Source organism: Rhyacophila brunnea, unplaced genomic scaffold, assembly GCF_057557595.1.
Source record: "Rhyacophila brunnea isolate RB1 unplaced genomic scaffold, BYU_Rbru_1.0 scaffold_17, whole genome shotgun sequence".
Classification (NCBI taxonomy): domain Eukaryota; kingdom Metazoa; phylum Arthropoda; class Insecta; order Trichoptera; family Rhyacophilidae; genus Rhyacophila; species Rhyacophila brunnea.
Window position 1 is genome coordinate 34,390,539 of NW_028232827.1, and position 12,273 is coordinate 34,402,811.

The 12,273-nt window shown below is 34.8% G+C and overlaps 1 protein-coding gene across 1 annotated transcript in view; it reads left to right on the plus strand.

Annotated features, from left to right (window-relative positions):
* LOC147073996 (uncharacterized) overlaps nucleotides 1-9,925 on the plus strand; it is a 67,886-nt gene extending 57,961 nt beyond the window's left edge. Inside the window, exons 7-8 of the mRNA XM_085944271.1 lie at nucleotides 1,162-3,205; nucleotides 7,171-9,925. Of these exons, the coding sequence (XP_085800397.1) occupies nucleotides 1,162-3,205; nucleotides 7,171-9,789 (4,663 nt within the window). The 3' untranslated portion in view covers nucleotides 9,790-9,925. The remainder of the gene's footprint in view (nucleotides 1-1,161; nucleotides 3,206-7,170) is intronic.
* Nucleotides 9,926-12,273: the final 2,348 nt, after the last annotated feature.

A 12,273-nucleotide genomic window follows, 5' to 3' on the forward strand; every position in this document is an offset into this window, starting at 1 on the left:
AGCAGATGTGCCGTGAACTAAATCCAACTCATTTTTTATTTCCTTTGCTGTTAACCCTTTTATATTAAAATGTTTAATAACATAATAACATTTTTAAATGTACGAGAAACACACAACAACCCGACCAATCTGATTGAAACTTCGCAGCATACTGAATCGGTAGTGCCGCTGCATAAAAACAAACCGCTTACAGTACTAGTCGCGCCACCTGTCGGCTTTTCTAAGGACTTAATGACCCACCCTCGTACCTAATTCAATGCAACTCCTACCGTGTAAATATCTAAAATATTAATATGAATATCTCACAATGCCGAAGAATGCTGTGTTTATCATCTTGATTTTTTTTAATCCTACAAATATTCTAATTTTCATGATAACACGATATGTCGTTCAAATGACAGAAGTAATAAATGATAAATGAATATTATTTTTAAGTTAAGTCCTGTCTTGACAGTTATCAAAAAGTGACCAACGTCAAATCTTAAACTATTTCCGGTTTACTTACTGCGGCTGTGTGACCTGTCAAATTCTAGTTGTCGAACCGTCCGAAACGTTTACTGGAACATACCTTTGTCATAATATGAAACCAAAATTAAAAATTTACACAATACCACTTTTATGCTTCACAACCAAATAGCAAATCTCACATCACACCACATTTACTCCCATAAGGAGTAGTCGGTACAGTGTCGGTCTATTTTATTAAATCTATGCAGACGATACTTGAATTTTGTTTGTGGCATTTTTAATTGAACATTTTGTATAATTATCTATGGTTTTTGACCCTTGCATTTGTTAAAATAAGTTACGATAAAGATGCCTAAATTGAAATATTGATACATATTTGAGAAGAAATAATGATGTTGGTTATGAAAATGTAATATCAGTTCTACGTCACCATTCACACGGACGTTTGCTCATCCGCAGTAGTCATCATGCAACATCAACCACAAATCTTTTTACACAGTTCACATTTTGTTTAACCTACATACATTAAGAGGATCATGACTAGAACGTCAAATTAACAAACGTAATAGAAAAAATATTTTTCTTAAAATAAAAATCTTCATTTAACCGCATTTTGTGGTTGATACGTATTAAAAAAATAATCATTATTCATTGATAAGGAGTTTGATGTTAATGTTTGCTTTTATATTTCAGGTTTACAGATGTTCATGATAAATTGGCAAAGTTGTCCAATTTGGAGTTGACTATTATAAAGGAGTTTGGAGAAGCATTACAGAAAGGGAAAGTAGAAATCAATTTGAAAGAAATGAAAGAGACAAAAACAGAAGTAAAAATAGAAGATAACTGTAAAGTAAATGCTGTAATTAATATGAATCTAAAAGAAGAAAAAGACAAACCCAATTTGAAAGAGATAGAAACAGAAGCGAAAATAGATGATGTGTGTGAAGTAACTGCTGTAATTAAAAAAAATCCAAAAGCGGAGAAAGCCAAAAACAATCTGCAAGAAAAAAGAAAAGAGACAGAAATGGAAGCGAAAGAAGAAGAAAATGCCAAAAACGATTTAAAAGAAAACAAGAAAGTGACTGCAATAAAAGCAGTAATCGAAGAGGAAACCAATAACAATCCGAAAGAAATGAGAAAAGAGACAGAAATGGAAGCGAAAGAAGAAGAAAATGCCAAAAATGATTTAAAAGAAAACAAGAAAGTGACTGAAATAATGGCAGTAATCGAAGAGGAAACCAATAAGAATCTGAAAGAAATGAGGAAAGACACAGAAATGGAAGGGAAAGGAGAAGAAAATGCCAAAAACCATTTAAAAGAAAACAAGAAAGTGACCGAAACAAAAGCAATAATCGAAGAGGAAACCAATAACAATCCGAAAGAAATGAGGAAAGACACAGAAATGGAAGCGAAAGAAGAAGAAAATGCCAAAAACGATTTAAAAAAAAACAAGAAAGTGACCGAAATAAAAGCAGTAATCGAAGAGGAAACCAATAACAATCCGAAAGAAATGAGAAAAGAGACAGAAATGGAAGCGAAAGAAGAAGAAAATGCAAAAAATGATTTAAAAGAAAACAAGAAAGTGACCGAAATAAAAGCAGTAATCGAAGAGGAAACCAATAACAATCCGAAAGAAATGAGAAAAGAGACAGAAATGGAAGCGAAAGAAGAAGAAAATGCCAAAAATGATTTAAAAGAAAACAAGAAAGTGACCGAAATAATGGCAGTAATCGAAGAGGAAACCAATAACAATCCGAAAGAAATGAGAAAAGAGACAGAAATGGAAGCGAAAGAAGAAGAAAATGCAAAAAATGATTTAAAAGAAAACAAGAAAGTGACCGAAATAAAAGCAGTAATCGAAGAGGAAACCAATAACAATCCGAAAGAAATGAGAAAAGAGACAGAAATGGAAGCGAAAGAAGAAGAAAATGCCAAAAATGATTTAAAAGAAAACAAGAAAGTGACCGAAATAATGGCAGTAATCGAAGAGGAAACCAATAACAATCCGAAAGAAATGAGAAAAGAGACAGAAATGGAAGCGAAAGAAGAAGAAAATGCAAAAAATGATTTAAAAGAAAACAAGAAAGTGACCGAAATAAAAGCAGTAATCGAAGAGGAAACCAATAACAATCCGAAAGAAATGAGAAAAGAGACAGAAATGGAAGCGAAAGAAGAAGAAAATGCCAAAAATGATTTAAAAGAAAACAAGAAAGTGACCGAAATAATGGCAGTAATCGAAGAAGAAATCAATAAGAATCTGAAAGAAATGAGGAAAGACACAGAAATGGAAGGGAAAGGAGAAGAAAATGCCAAAAACCATTTAAAAGAAAACAAGAAAGTAACCGAAACAAAAGCAATAATCGAAGAGGAAACCAATAACAATCCGAAAGAAATGAGAAAAGAGACAGAAATGGAAGTAAATATAGATGAGAAAACCAAAAACGGTATGAATGGAAAAAAGAAACAGACAGAAGTAGAAGCAAATATAGAAGATGACTGTGAAGTGGGTGGTGTGTTAGTGCTAGATGCAAACCAATTTGAAAAGGAAAAATCGGGATATGAAAGCGTCAGGAAAGAAGAGGTGGAAGAGGTGGAAGAGGCGATGAAGGATATTATAAATAATGTAATAAAAAAGAATGGAGACGAAATAGGTGAACTACAGATTATTGGGAAAAAAAGAGATAATAGCAATTTAAACCACGTGTTAGATGTTGAAAAAAATGTTATATCAACTGATGTAAGTAGCTACATTTTGTAATAAATAATACTAGCGTTTGTACCCAGTTTCGCTTGTGCGCTTTACTTAACGTAAAACAAATAGTGAATGTGTTGTCCAGAGTGTCGAAACTTTATAGGTTCTGATTGTGCATTTCCTCAGTTAGATTACATTCATTTGGCCAAAGATTGCCTTTCAGTCTATGACGTACACTATCTTTTTTGGAAATTATTCTCATCTGTCTACGTTGCGTCATAAAATTGACCACTTGGGAAGCATTCATCATAATATAAGTTATTTCTTGATGCATTGAACAATATTGAGCTTATTTGTTATTACAGCGAAGTAAAGCAAATGGGGAATTGAAACCACTCATAGCTATAGGCAAATCGCTTGGAATCAATGGGAAAAAAAACATATTCTCAATATATACTATATTTGTATCACTTTCTCAAATATCTCAAAAATGCCTTGTTCAAGATAGCTTATCCTGTTTCTTTGTTTTTCGAAAGACGCAGATTCCTGCAATTCGAGAATATCGTCCATCATTATTAATTGATTGTGAAATTGTAGATATGGTATTAATATGGTAAATTCTGAATTCAAATCAAAGTTATTGTTGACATTGAATAATTTCTTCAGATATATATAATATATTTGTTGTTCTATTACCGAGTTACCTATTATTTTTATTTTTTTATAACTTTTTCGTACAAGGTAGTAATCGTGCCTTTTGGTTTATAATCTATTAACAGGATTCCTTTTGAATCCCATAACACTGTTGCCATCATCTTCCCAGTCGATGGTACAACCCTTAACTTCTTGGAGGCTGAATCAGCCTTTTTATGTCACTTCATAGGCTTTTGTAGGGTCATAATGACAAACTCACGTTATCATTATGATAAGTTCCTCTTATTGACGCCAGGCAGCTTTAAAAACTGCTTGGAACATTCACAACAAACACAGCAACTTTTTTGATGTGGCATAAGCATTCGTGGCACCCATCTTGCGCTTACTTTTGACATTCCAGGATTTTCGTGTATAATTCTGGAAAATTGTTATTTTGGATAGATCGAATCTTTCTGCGAATTTGATCAGTTTTAGCCAACCATTTTCCATAAGGACGTCTTCGATTTTTAGAACTATTTCATGTGTAATGACGTCACTTGGCCTCACACAATGGTCATCATCTTCAAATAATGACATTACCTTGTTTAAATATACATGACCATTTGTAAATCATATTTTTAACACAACAAAGAGTGCCATAAACCAATTTCATTTCATTTTAGATAGTTTCCACACTTTTTCACTATTTTGTGAGGAATTTAAAACACAATCACTGCTGACATTTTAATTACCTTTTAATTACCACATTTAAATATATATCTAATGGCCAATTACTCCAAACTCGCCAGTCGCGGTGTTAGCACTAAATGGGTTTGCATGGAGCTCAATATTTATCATTTTTTAAATTATCATAGACTTCCATTTGTTCTTTTGATATTGGAAGCGGTTTAATGGAACAATCATCTTGAAATTGTACAAATATACCTACTGTCCAACAAGAAGATTTAGGCACAAGCCGAAGGCGCTATTGTCGACTAAATGGGAGTAGCTTGTTAGTTTATAATGGAAGTGCGGTTAAAAATGGCAGGGGGTTGTAAGTTCACAGTTGTAACACGTAGCCAAGAAGATGTTGTTCGACAGTAAAATGGATTACCTAACAATAAAAAAATAATTATAACCCCAATACTTGCTACTTTCATCACTATTCCACATAGTTATGGAACTCCCCTCGTATTTACCTACTTTAGAAAATAAACAAGGTGTTCTGTTAAAATTTCAGGATTTGCGAAGTGTTCCATTGCAGCACACGTTTGGGAAACCCTGTTTATAGTATAGATAAGATTATAATACATATTACCGTCTCTGTTCTGGCAGAACACACTAACTGGAGAATACTAGTTTTGAGTAATTTGACTTTGAAGTTGTTAAAATGTTTGAAATAATGGTTTATCATGTGAGTTTATTAAGTAATCGTAAAAAGGATGACTTTAAAATAAAGACTGTTTATTTATTAACCACTCTATCGCCAAGAGTTAAAATCAAATTAACACCTATATGCCACACATTTTTAAAAAACTAAAAAAAATAGAAAAAGTTGAAATAAATATATAATGTATAGTAATACTCACATATTATGTATGGTAACATAGATTGTATTAATTTTTCATGGAAAACTACGATATATTTTTCACTCAGGGCTGTCACCCAACAATATTTATTTATTTTTTATATTATTTTTTATATTATTATATTATATATAAGTATTTTTTTCACTTTTATTATTATTGATGTATTTTTTCATTTAGAATTCAGTCTTCACTATTCAGGGTCATCACTATTCACGGTCATCATTTTCAGGGTCATCTCATCATAAATTCTATAATAGTGTTTTTTAGATTTTTTATTTTATTTCAATAATTTTCTCATCTTCGGATTCTTGTGTCGAAAATAAAATATCATCGGCTTCTTGCTCAGGATTATTATGATCATCTTCCATTTTGAAGGGTGACAAAACACAAACACACAAATATATCTATTACACACTATCAATGTTTATAGGTAGGTACTCTATTTTAGGAATAATAAAATTCACCGAAAATTTACGAAATAATATTACAAACTTAGAAAAATTATGAAATGCACACTGAAACGCGCTCAACATGAAACAAAAATATAATATTACTTGATAAATAAGTGGCAAATATAACCATGCATCTAATATTATTCTATCGGAAATCATAATAAAACACTACTGCAATACATACATATAAAGTTTTGCCCACATGATACGATTTGAGTCTCGCGATGTGCACACAAGCCGCACTCGCGGTGATTTCCGTCTGGCGCGTCTCGCCTCGCTCGAAAATGCGGCAAAGTATTGCTTCATTTGGACAGCGCATTACAAAGCTACCCATGTCACTTGTCACTTGTAACTTTTATCGGGTAAATTATTTTTAATTTTATATTATGGAAGTCGTAAAAATAAAGCTATTCACTCAACTTATGGATATGAATAATGAGGCGCCTGTCGTAATATTATTATGGCTATTAAAAATTATAGAAACAAAAACAGCATTGTTCACAAGTGGAATAGGCGTTTCTTCATCAATTATTGCCGTTTTCGTTTCTAGACACTTAGAAAAGACTTACATAAACAAATAATAAAAATTGTCCAACAGTGATGTCATGTCATTTTACGCCGGCATATGTGTCAGCCCTAGATACAAAGATCGTATTGTCTTGATAACTACTTTGATTTATGAATATTTCTGTGTGGTGTATGGTTCATTGGGATATTCGGAGGTCTTTCATTTAAAAAAAATAATTAGACACGTTCATTACGATTTTAAAACAAAGCGCCCATGGGTGGGCGCGTGGCGTGTGAATGACATCACAAAGTGCCCACCGGTGGGCGCTCGGCGATAGAGTGGTTAAGAAGGTTTCCAGACGGTAAAGTTTGAAATAAGGAACATTTTGGTACTAACTCAATATTTCATTTTTTCGAATTAGTGTCTTCTGCCAGAACAGTGACGATATGTTAATATACTATTTTGAGTCAGTTACACATTTTATTATCAGGTCACTATTTTTATAATCATCAAGACTCTCATGGTTGTTTGTTACCCTAATAGATTTTTGGGTTGTCATTGCATGTTCTTCCTTTCCTCGACGTTTACGGCTCATTGCAGAAGCCATATTTGAGAGAATTTTCCTCAGAATGTTCTCTTCCTCGCGTGGAAAAAAGAAGGAGGAAGAACACGCGGTGACATTTCAAAAATCTACAATGAGTCACCGTTTTTTACATAGTTTGTATATGGTAAATTATTCACAGAATTTCACAGTACCATGTTATAAAAATTGCAATTTACCGGAATCAATATAGGTACATATTATAGAATTTTGATGTTTATTTCCAGGCTAACGAAATTGAGACAGATGATCTTGCAATGTTTAACCTGCCAGCTGAGGATATTGAGTCTTCATTTTACGAATTTTTGGGACAATCGCAGACCATCGTCAGTGCAGAGGATCCATCTTCGGATGGCAGTCAACTGCCCGACTCCCAGACTGCGATAGACGAGTTCATTGACATTTCTAACTATCAGCTACCGCCGGAGCATGTGTCTCTTATTAATACACCTGTTAAGGCTGCTGTTAAAAGGCCGAGTTCTGCGATGAATGATTTTCATCATGCAAAAAAGCAAAACGTGCATCGCGGGCTATATCCCTCAATATATTCGACGGTCCTGCCTCAATATCTTGGTGAGGCATTTGATAATAATGTCAGTGGATTGACGGATCGGTCTCAAGAAACCATAATACCGTGGCAACCTAGCGGTTGCCAAGATCGTAATTGCCGTTGTAAATTTACCATTCGTAAAAATGTATCGACAGGAAGTGATTCTTTATTTCAACAGGTTCATAATTCATACCAAATTATTAATGAGAATATGAATGTACCATGGCTAAATGTACCACCGCCGAATGTACCACCGTTCAATGTACCACCGTTCAATGTACCACCGTTCAATGTACCACCGCCGAATGTACTACCGCCGAATGTACCACCGCCGAATGTTCCACCGCCGAATGTACCACCGCCGAATGTACCACCGCCGAATGTACTACCTCCGAATGTACCACTGCCAAATTACTTCACTAGCTATCACAATGATGCAAAACGAAGGAAAAATAATGTCTTAATTGAAAATAAAGCAATACCACATGTCCCTAATGTATATGAGCCTGCTAGACCGAATTCACTACCGCCAAATGTACTACCGCCGAATGTACCACTGCAGAATGTACCGCCGCCGAATGTACCACCGCAGAATGTACTACCGCCGAATGTACCGCCGCAGAATGTACCGCCGCCGAATGTACCACCGCCGAATGTACCACCGCCAAATTACTTCACTAGCTATCACCATGATGCAAAACGAAGGAAAAATAATGTCTCAATTGAAAATAAAGCAATGCCGGTTGTCCCTAATGTATATGAGCTTGCTAGTCCGAGTTCACTACCGCCAAATGTACTATTGCCGAATGTACTACCGCCAAATGTACCACCGCAGAATGTACCACTGCAGAATGTACCACCACCGAATGTACCACCGCCAAATTACTTCACTAGCTATCACAATGATGCCAAACGAAAGAAAAATATTGTCTCAATTGAAAATAAAGCAATGCCAGTTGTCCCTAATGTATATGAGCCTGGTAGTCTGAATTCACTACCGCCAAATGTACTACCGCTGAATGTACCACCGCCAAACTACTTCACTAGCTATCACAATTATGTAAAACGAAGGAAAAATAATGTCTCAATTGAAAATAAAGCAATGCCGGTTGTCACTAATGTATATGAGCCTGCTAGTCCGAATTCACTACCGCCAAATGTTCTATTGCCGAATGTACTACCGCCAAATATACCACCGCAGAATGTACCACTGCCGAATGTACCACCGCCAAATTACTTCACTAGCTATCACAATGATGCAAAACGAAAGAAAAATATTGTCTCAATTGAAAATAAAGCAATGCCAGTTGTCCCTAATGTATATGAGCCTGCTAGTCTGAATTCACTACCGCCAAATGTACTACCGCCGAATGTACCACCGCCGAATGTACCACCGCCAAATTACTACACTAGCTATGACAATGATGCAATACGAAGGAAAAATAATGTCTCAATTGAAAATAAAGCAATGCCAGTTGTCCCTAATGTATATGAGCCTGCTAGTCCAAATTCACTTGTAATAGACATGCCTGATGGGGAAAATGAACATGATTTTAGACTATACATTACCGGTCAAGATGACATTAATGTTGACCAATGTCAAGAATTATCATCCTCAGACGGTCAAACTGACGGAGTTGTTATTAATGCAGAGAGAGTGAACATGCAAATTAATATACCCACCACCATTTCACAATTCACGAACGATAGTCGACCGCAGCCACCGCTTGATGTCACCGGGGAGCAATTCCACGAGAGTTCAATACCTGTAAATTTTATTACCCAAAAAAATGGTTTTTACAGTGAGCGTACTCATGGCACATCAACTAATATCGGTCGAGTAAAAAAAAGTGTTGTAACCCAGAAACCTGCCAGAGATGTTGAAAATAATGAAAACACCAAAGAGAGAAGCTTGCCAATTATGAAGCTAAAAAGAAAACCTGACTCGAATGGTGTCTACACAATTGAAAATACATCTATTTATTCAAACTCTTCACAGCCAAACGTAGAATCGGGTGAAAGAATTCACTCGCTACCGATCAGAGTGCCCAGAGTTATGGAGGCTGCACCAGAAATGGTTGCCAAATCGATCGAGAATAATACCGGAAAGAAAAACACAACGCCCATCAAAATCTCAGAAAAGTCAGCCAATAGTCACATCGAAAAAGTAGCGGCCAGTTCTTCAGCCAGTAACGCAAAGAAGAGTAAACGCGGCCGTGGCAGGCCTAAGAAGAGTCAAAGTAATCCGCTGTTGAGTGACTTGCTTTTGGATGCTGCAGGCGATAATATTGTGTAGATTTTTGTGTTTCCACCGTGTGTCCTTCCTTCTTTCCTCGAGGTTTCGGGATCGATGCAGAGGCCAATATCAAGAGTGATATGTTTTTTGATGAAATTTAGTGTAGGTATATGAATGTAAACGTTGCTCTAAGAATGTCAAAAGGAATCCGATTAGCTAAGAGCAAACGTTGCTCAGAGTAATGTGTCAGTCGTTCCGACCAAATATACCAGCTCGAATATTGGATTTTGCTGATAGTGCCAGAAGCCATGACGTTTTTAACTGTAATCCATCATCCCTATTAATATTTTCAGGGTTTCTATGGATTTCAATGGCCTCCTTTACCAATCGTGCGAAATATCCTTTATTCCGACCCAATATCTTGGTTTCAAAGTCAAATTTGTGTCCTGTATCCATCCAGTGCTCGGCAATTGCTGACATCGTGTAATGTTTAAGTCGGTACACCTTCTCGTGTTCACTCACACGTTTCTTTACTGTTCAAGAAGTTTGTATGAAAATATTAATAGGATGATGGATTACGGTTAAAAACGTCATGGCTTCTGGCACTATCAGCAAAATCCAATATTTGAGCCGGTATCTCTGGTCGTAACGATTGACACATTACTCTGAGCGACGTTTGCTCTTGGCTAATCGGATTCCTTTTGACATTCTTAGAGCTACATTTATATTCATATGATAATGGCCTCTGCAACGAGACCGAAACGTCGAGGAAAGAAGGAAGAAGGACACAGTGGAAACCCAAAACTCTACTACGATAAAAAACTACCGTGAAAGCCTCAAACATTATATTGTGTAAAACATATTGTGAATGAAAATACAATTATTACTAAAGTATATAATATAGTAATATAATAAATAAAGATTTTTGCTTTTAATCCTCTGTGATTGATGTTAGATTTTCAACTATTTTATTTGGACACAACAAGATGTTTCAATAATGGAATTATGTTGAACCGTTATAGCTATTATTGTGCATCAAGGCTATTGTATTGATGCTATTACTTTGCATGTTAACAATTGCATTTACTAATATTAAATACATACTTTTCAGTCATAGCTATAGTTAATTTTGTTTTAGTATAACAGATTACAAGGGGCCATATTTTTTGTTTTTCTGTAAAAAAATAACAATGAGCGAAGTCTGCTTGTTTATTTTATATTATGTTGTGTCAGAAGTTGTCTGTTTTAAGTTTGATTTTGACATTCCAATGGAAATCAGCAATTTTTTGGTCTATGAAACTTTTTGTTAAAATTGACAAATTTTAACGCTATAAAATGCTGATAATCTCGCAAAACCGTTGCAGAATCTCATAGCTTAAGTTTCGCTTTATCAAAAAAGTTGGAAATTTATAACTAAATGTAAATCTTATATTTTACTTTCATTTTTAGTGTAGGTACGATGACCAGGATATAAAATTATATTATGTACATATTTTTTTAAGTATCGACATCTCTAAAATATATAGTTTTAATTAGAATTACCTTTTGAGGTGCTGATGGATGAACGAATACAAATGCACATGTGACAGTTGAATAAATCGACTTCAAGGTGAAATAAGCAATTATAATTATAAATTCTTCATGTCTGTTTTTAAAACGGTTATATGTGAATTTTATTGTACGTATTACATTTCACCGTAGCACAGTTCGCCGTGAGCTTTCTTATCGCAAAAGAGATAACCGTATATTATACTGTCATAGCGCAGCGCCTAGATGAAAAAATTACATGTTCGTGGAGCATTGCAGACAATAATTTTCCAATGTTACTAACCTAACATAATCTAACAAATAATTCAGTATTCGGCTATTTTCAAGATTGTTTGCTGCTGACTTCCAGTAAACCAACAAGACCTGTGTTTTATTTAGACATACATTTTATCTCAGTACTAGATCCAAAGAAAGAGGTTGAATGGTCTTTAATATACGACTATATATTTCCGATACAACATTTTCACGGTGAAGTGTGATACGGCGAACTGCATATGTACAAATTTGTGGACACGGTTGTTAACATGCTTTAAATGAGGTCTCGTTCTCAAATGTTCCTTTATTACTTTTCCACGATAACATATTAATATTTCTTTATGTTCATTATTTATCTTTGAAGGAAAAATTGAGAATATGTGGGCCTACGCACACGGTCGCTGGCTGCTTTGTGTGTTCGATACCGCTGCCCCATGGTTTGCCATTTGCGGTTGCCCGTCAATTATTTTTTAAATTATATTATGTAACTTATACCTGTCTACACCTGACGGCAAATTGGAAAATTGTACTGTAAAATTTGTATAGGTTTGGTAATTTTTTGCAAAAAGTATGCATTATTTCAAAGTCAATTTAGTAAAAGACAATAAATTATGGCTATAAATACTTTTAGCCATTTCTTTAAAATTTGACAATAATTTTTAATCGGTAAAAAAAAAGTCTAAGTACTCATACGCACTAGCGGTAGGCCGCGGTTGTATTCGCGGTTATCCGCAAGGCGGT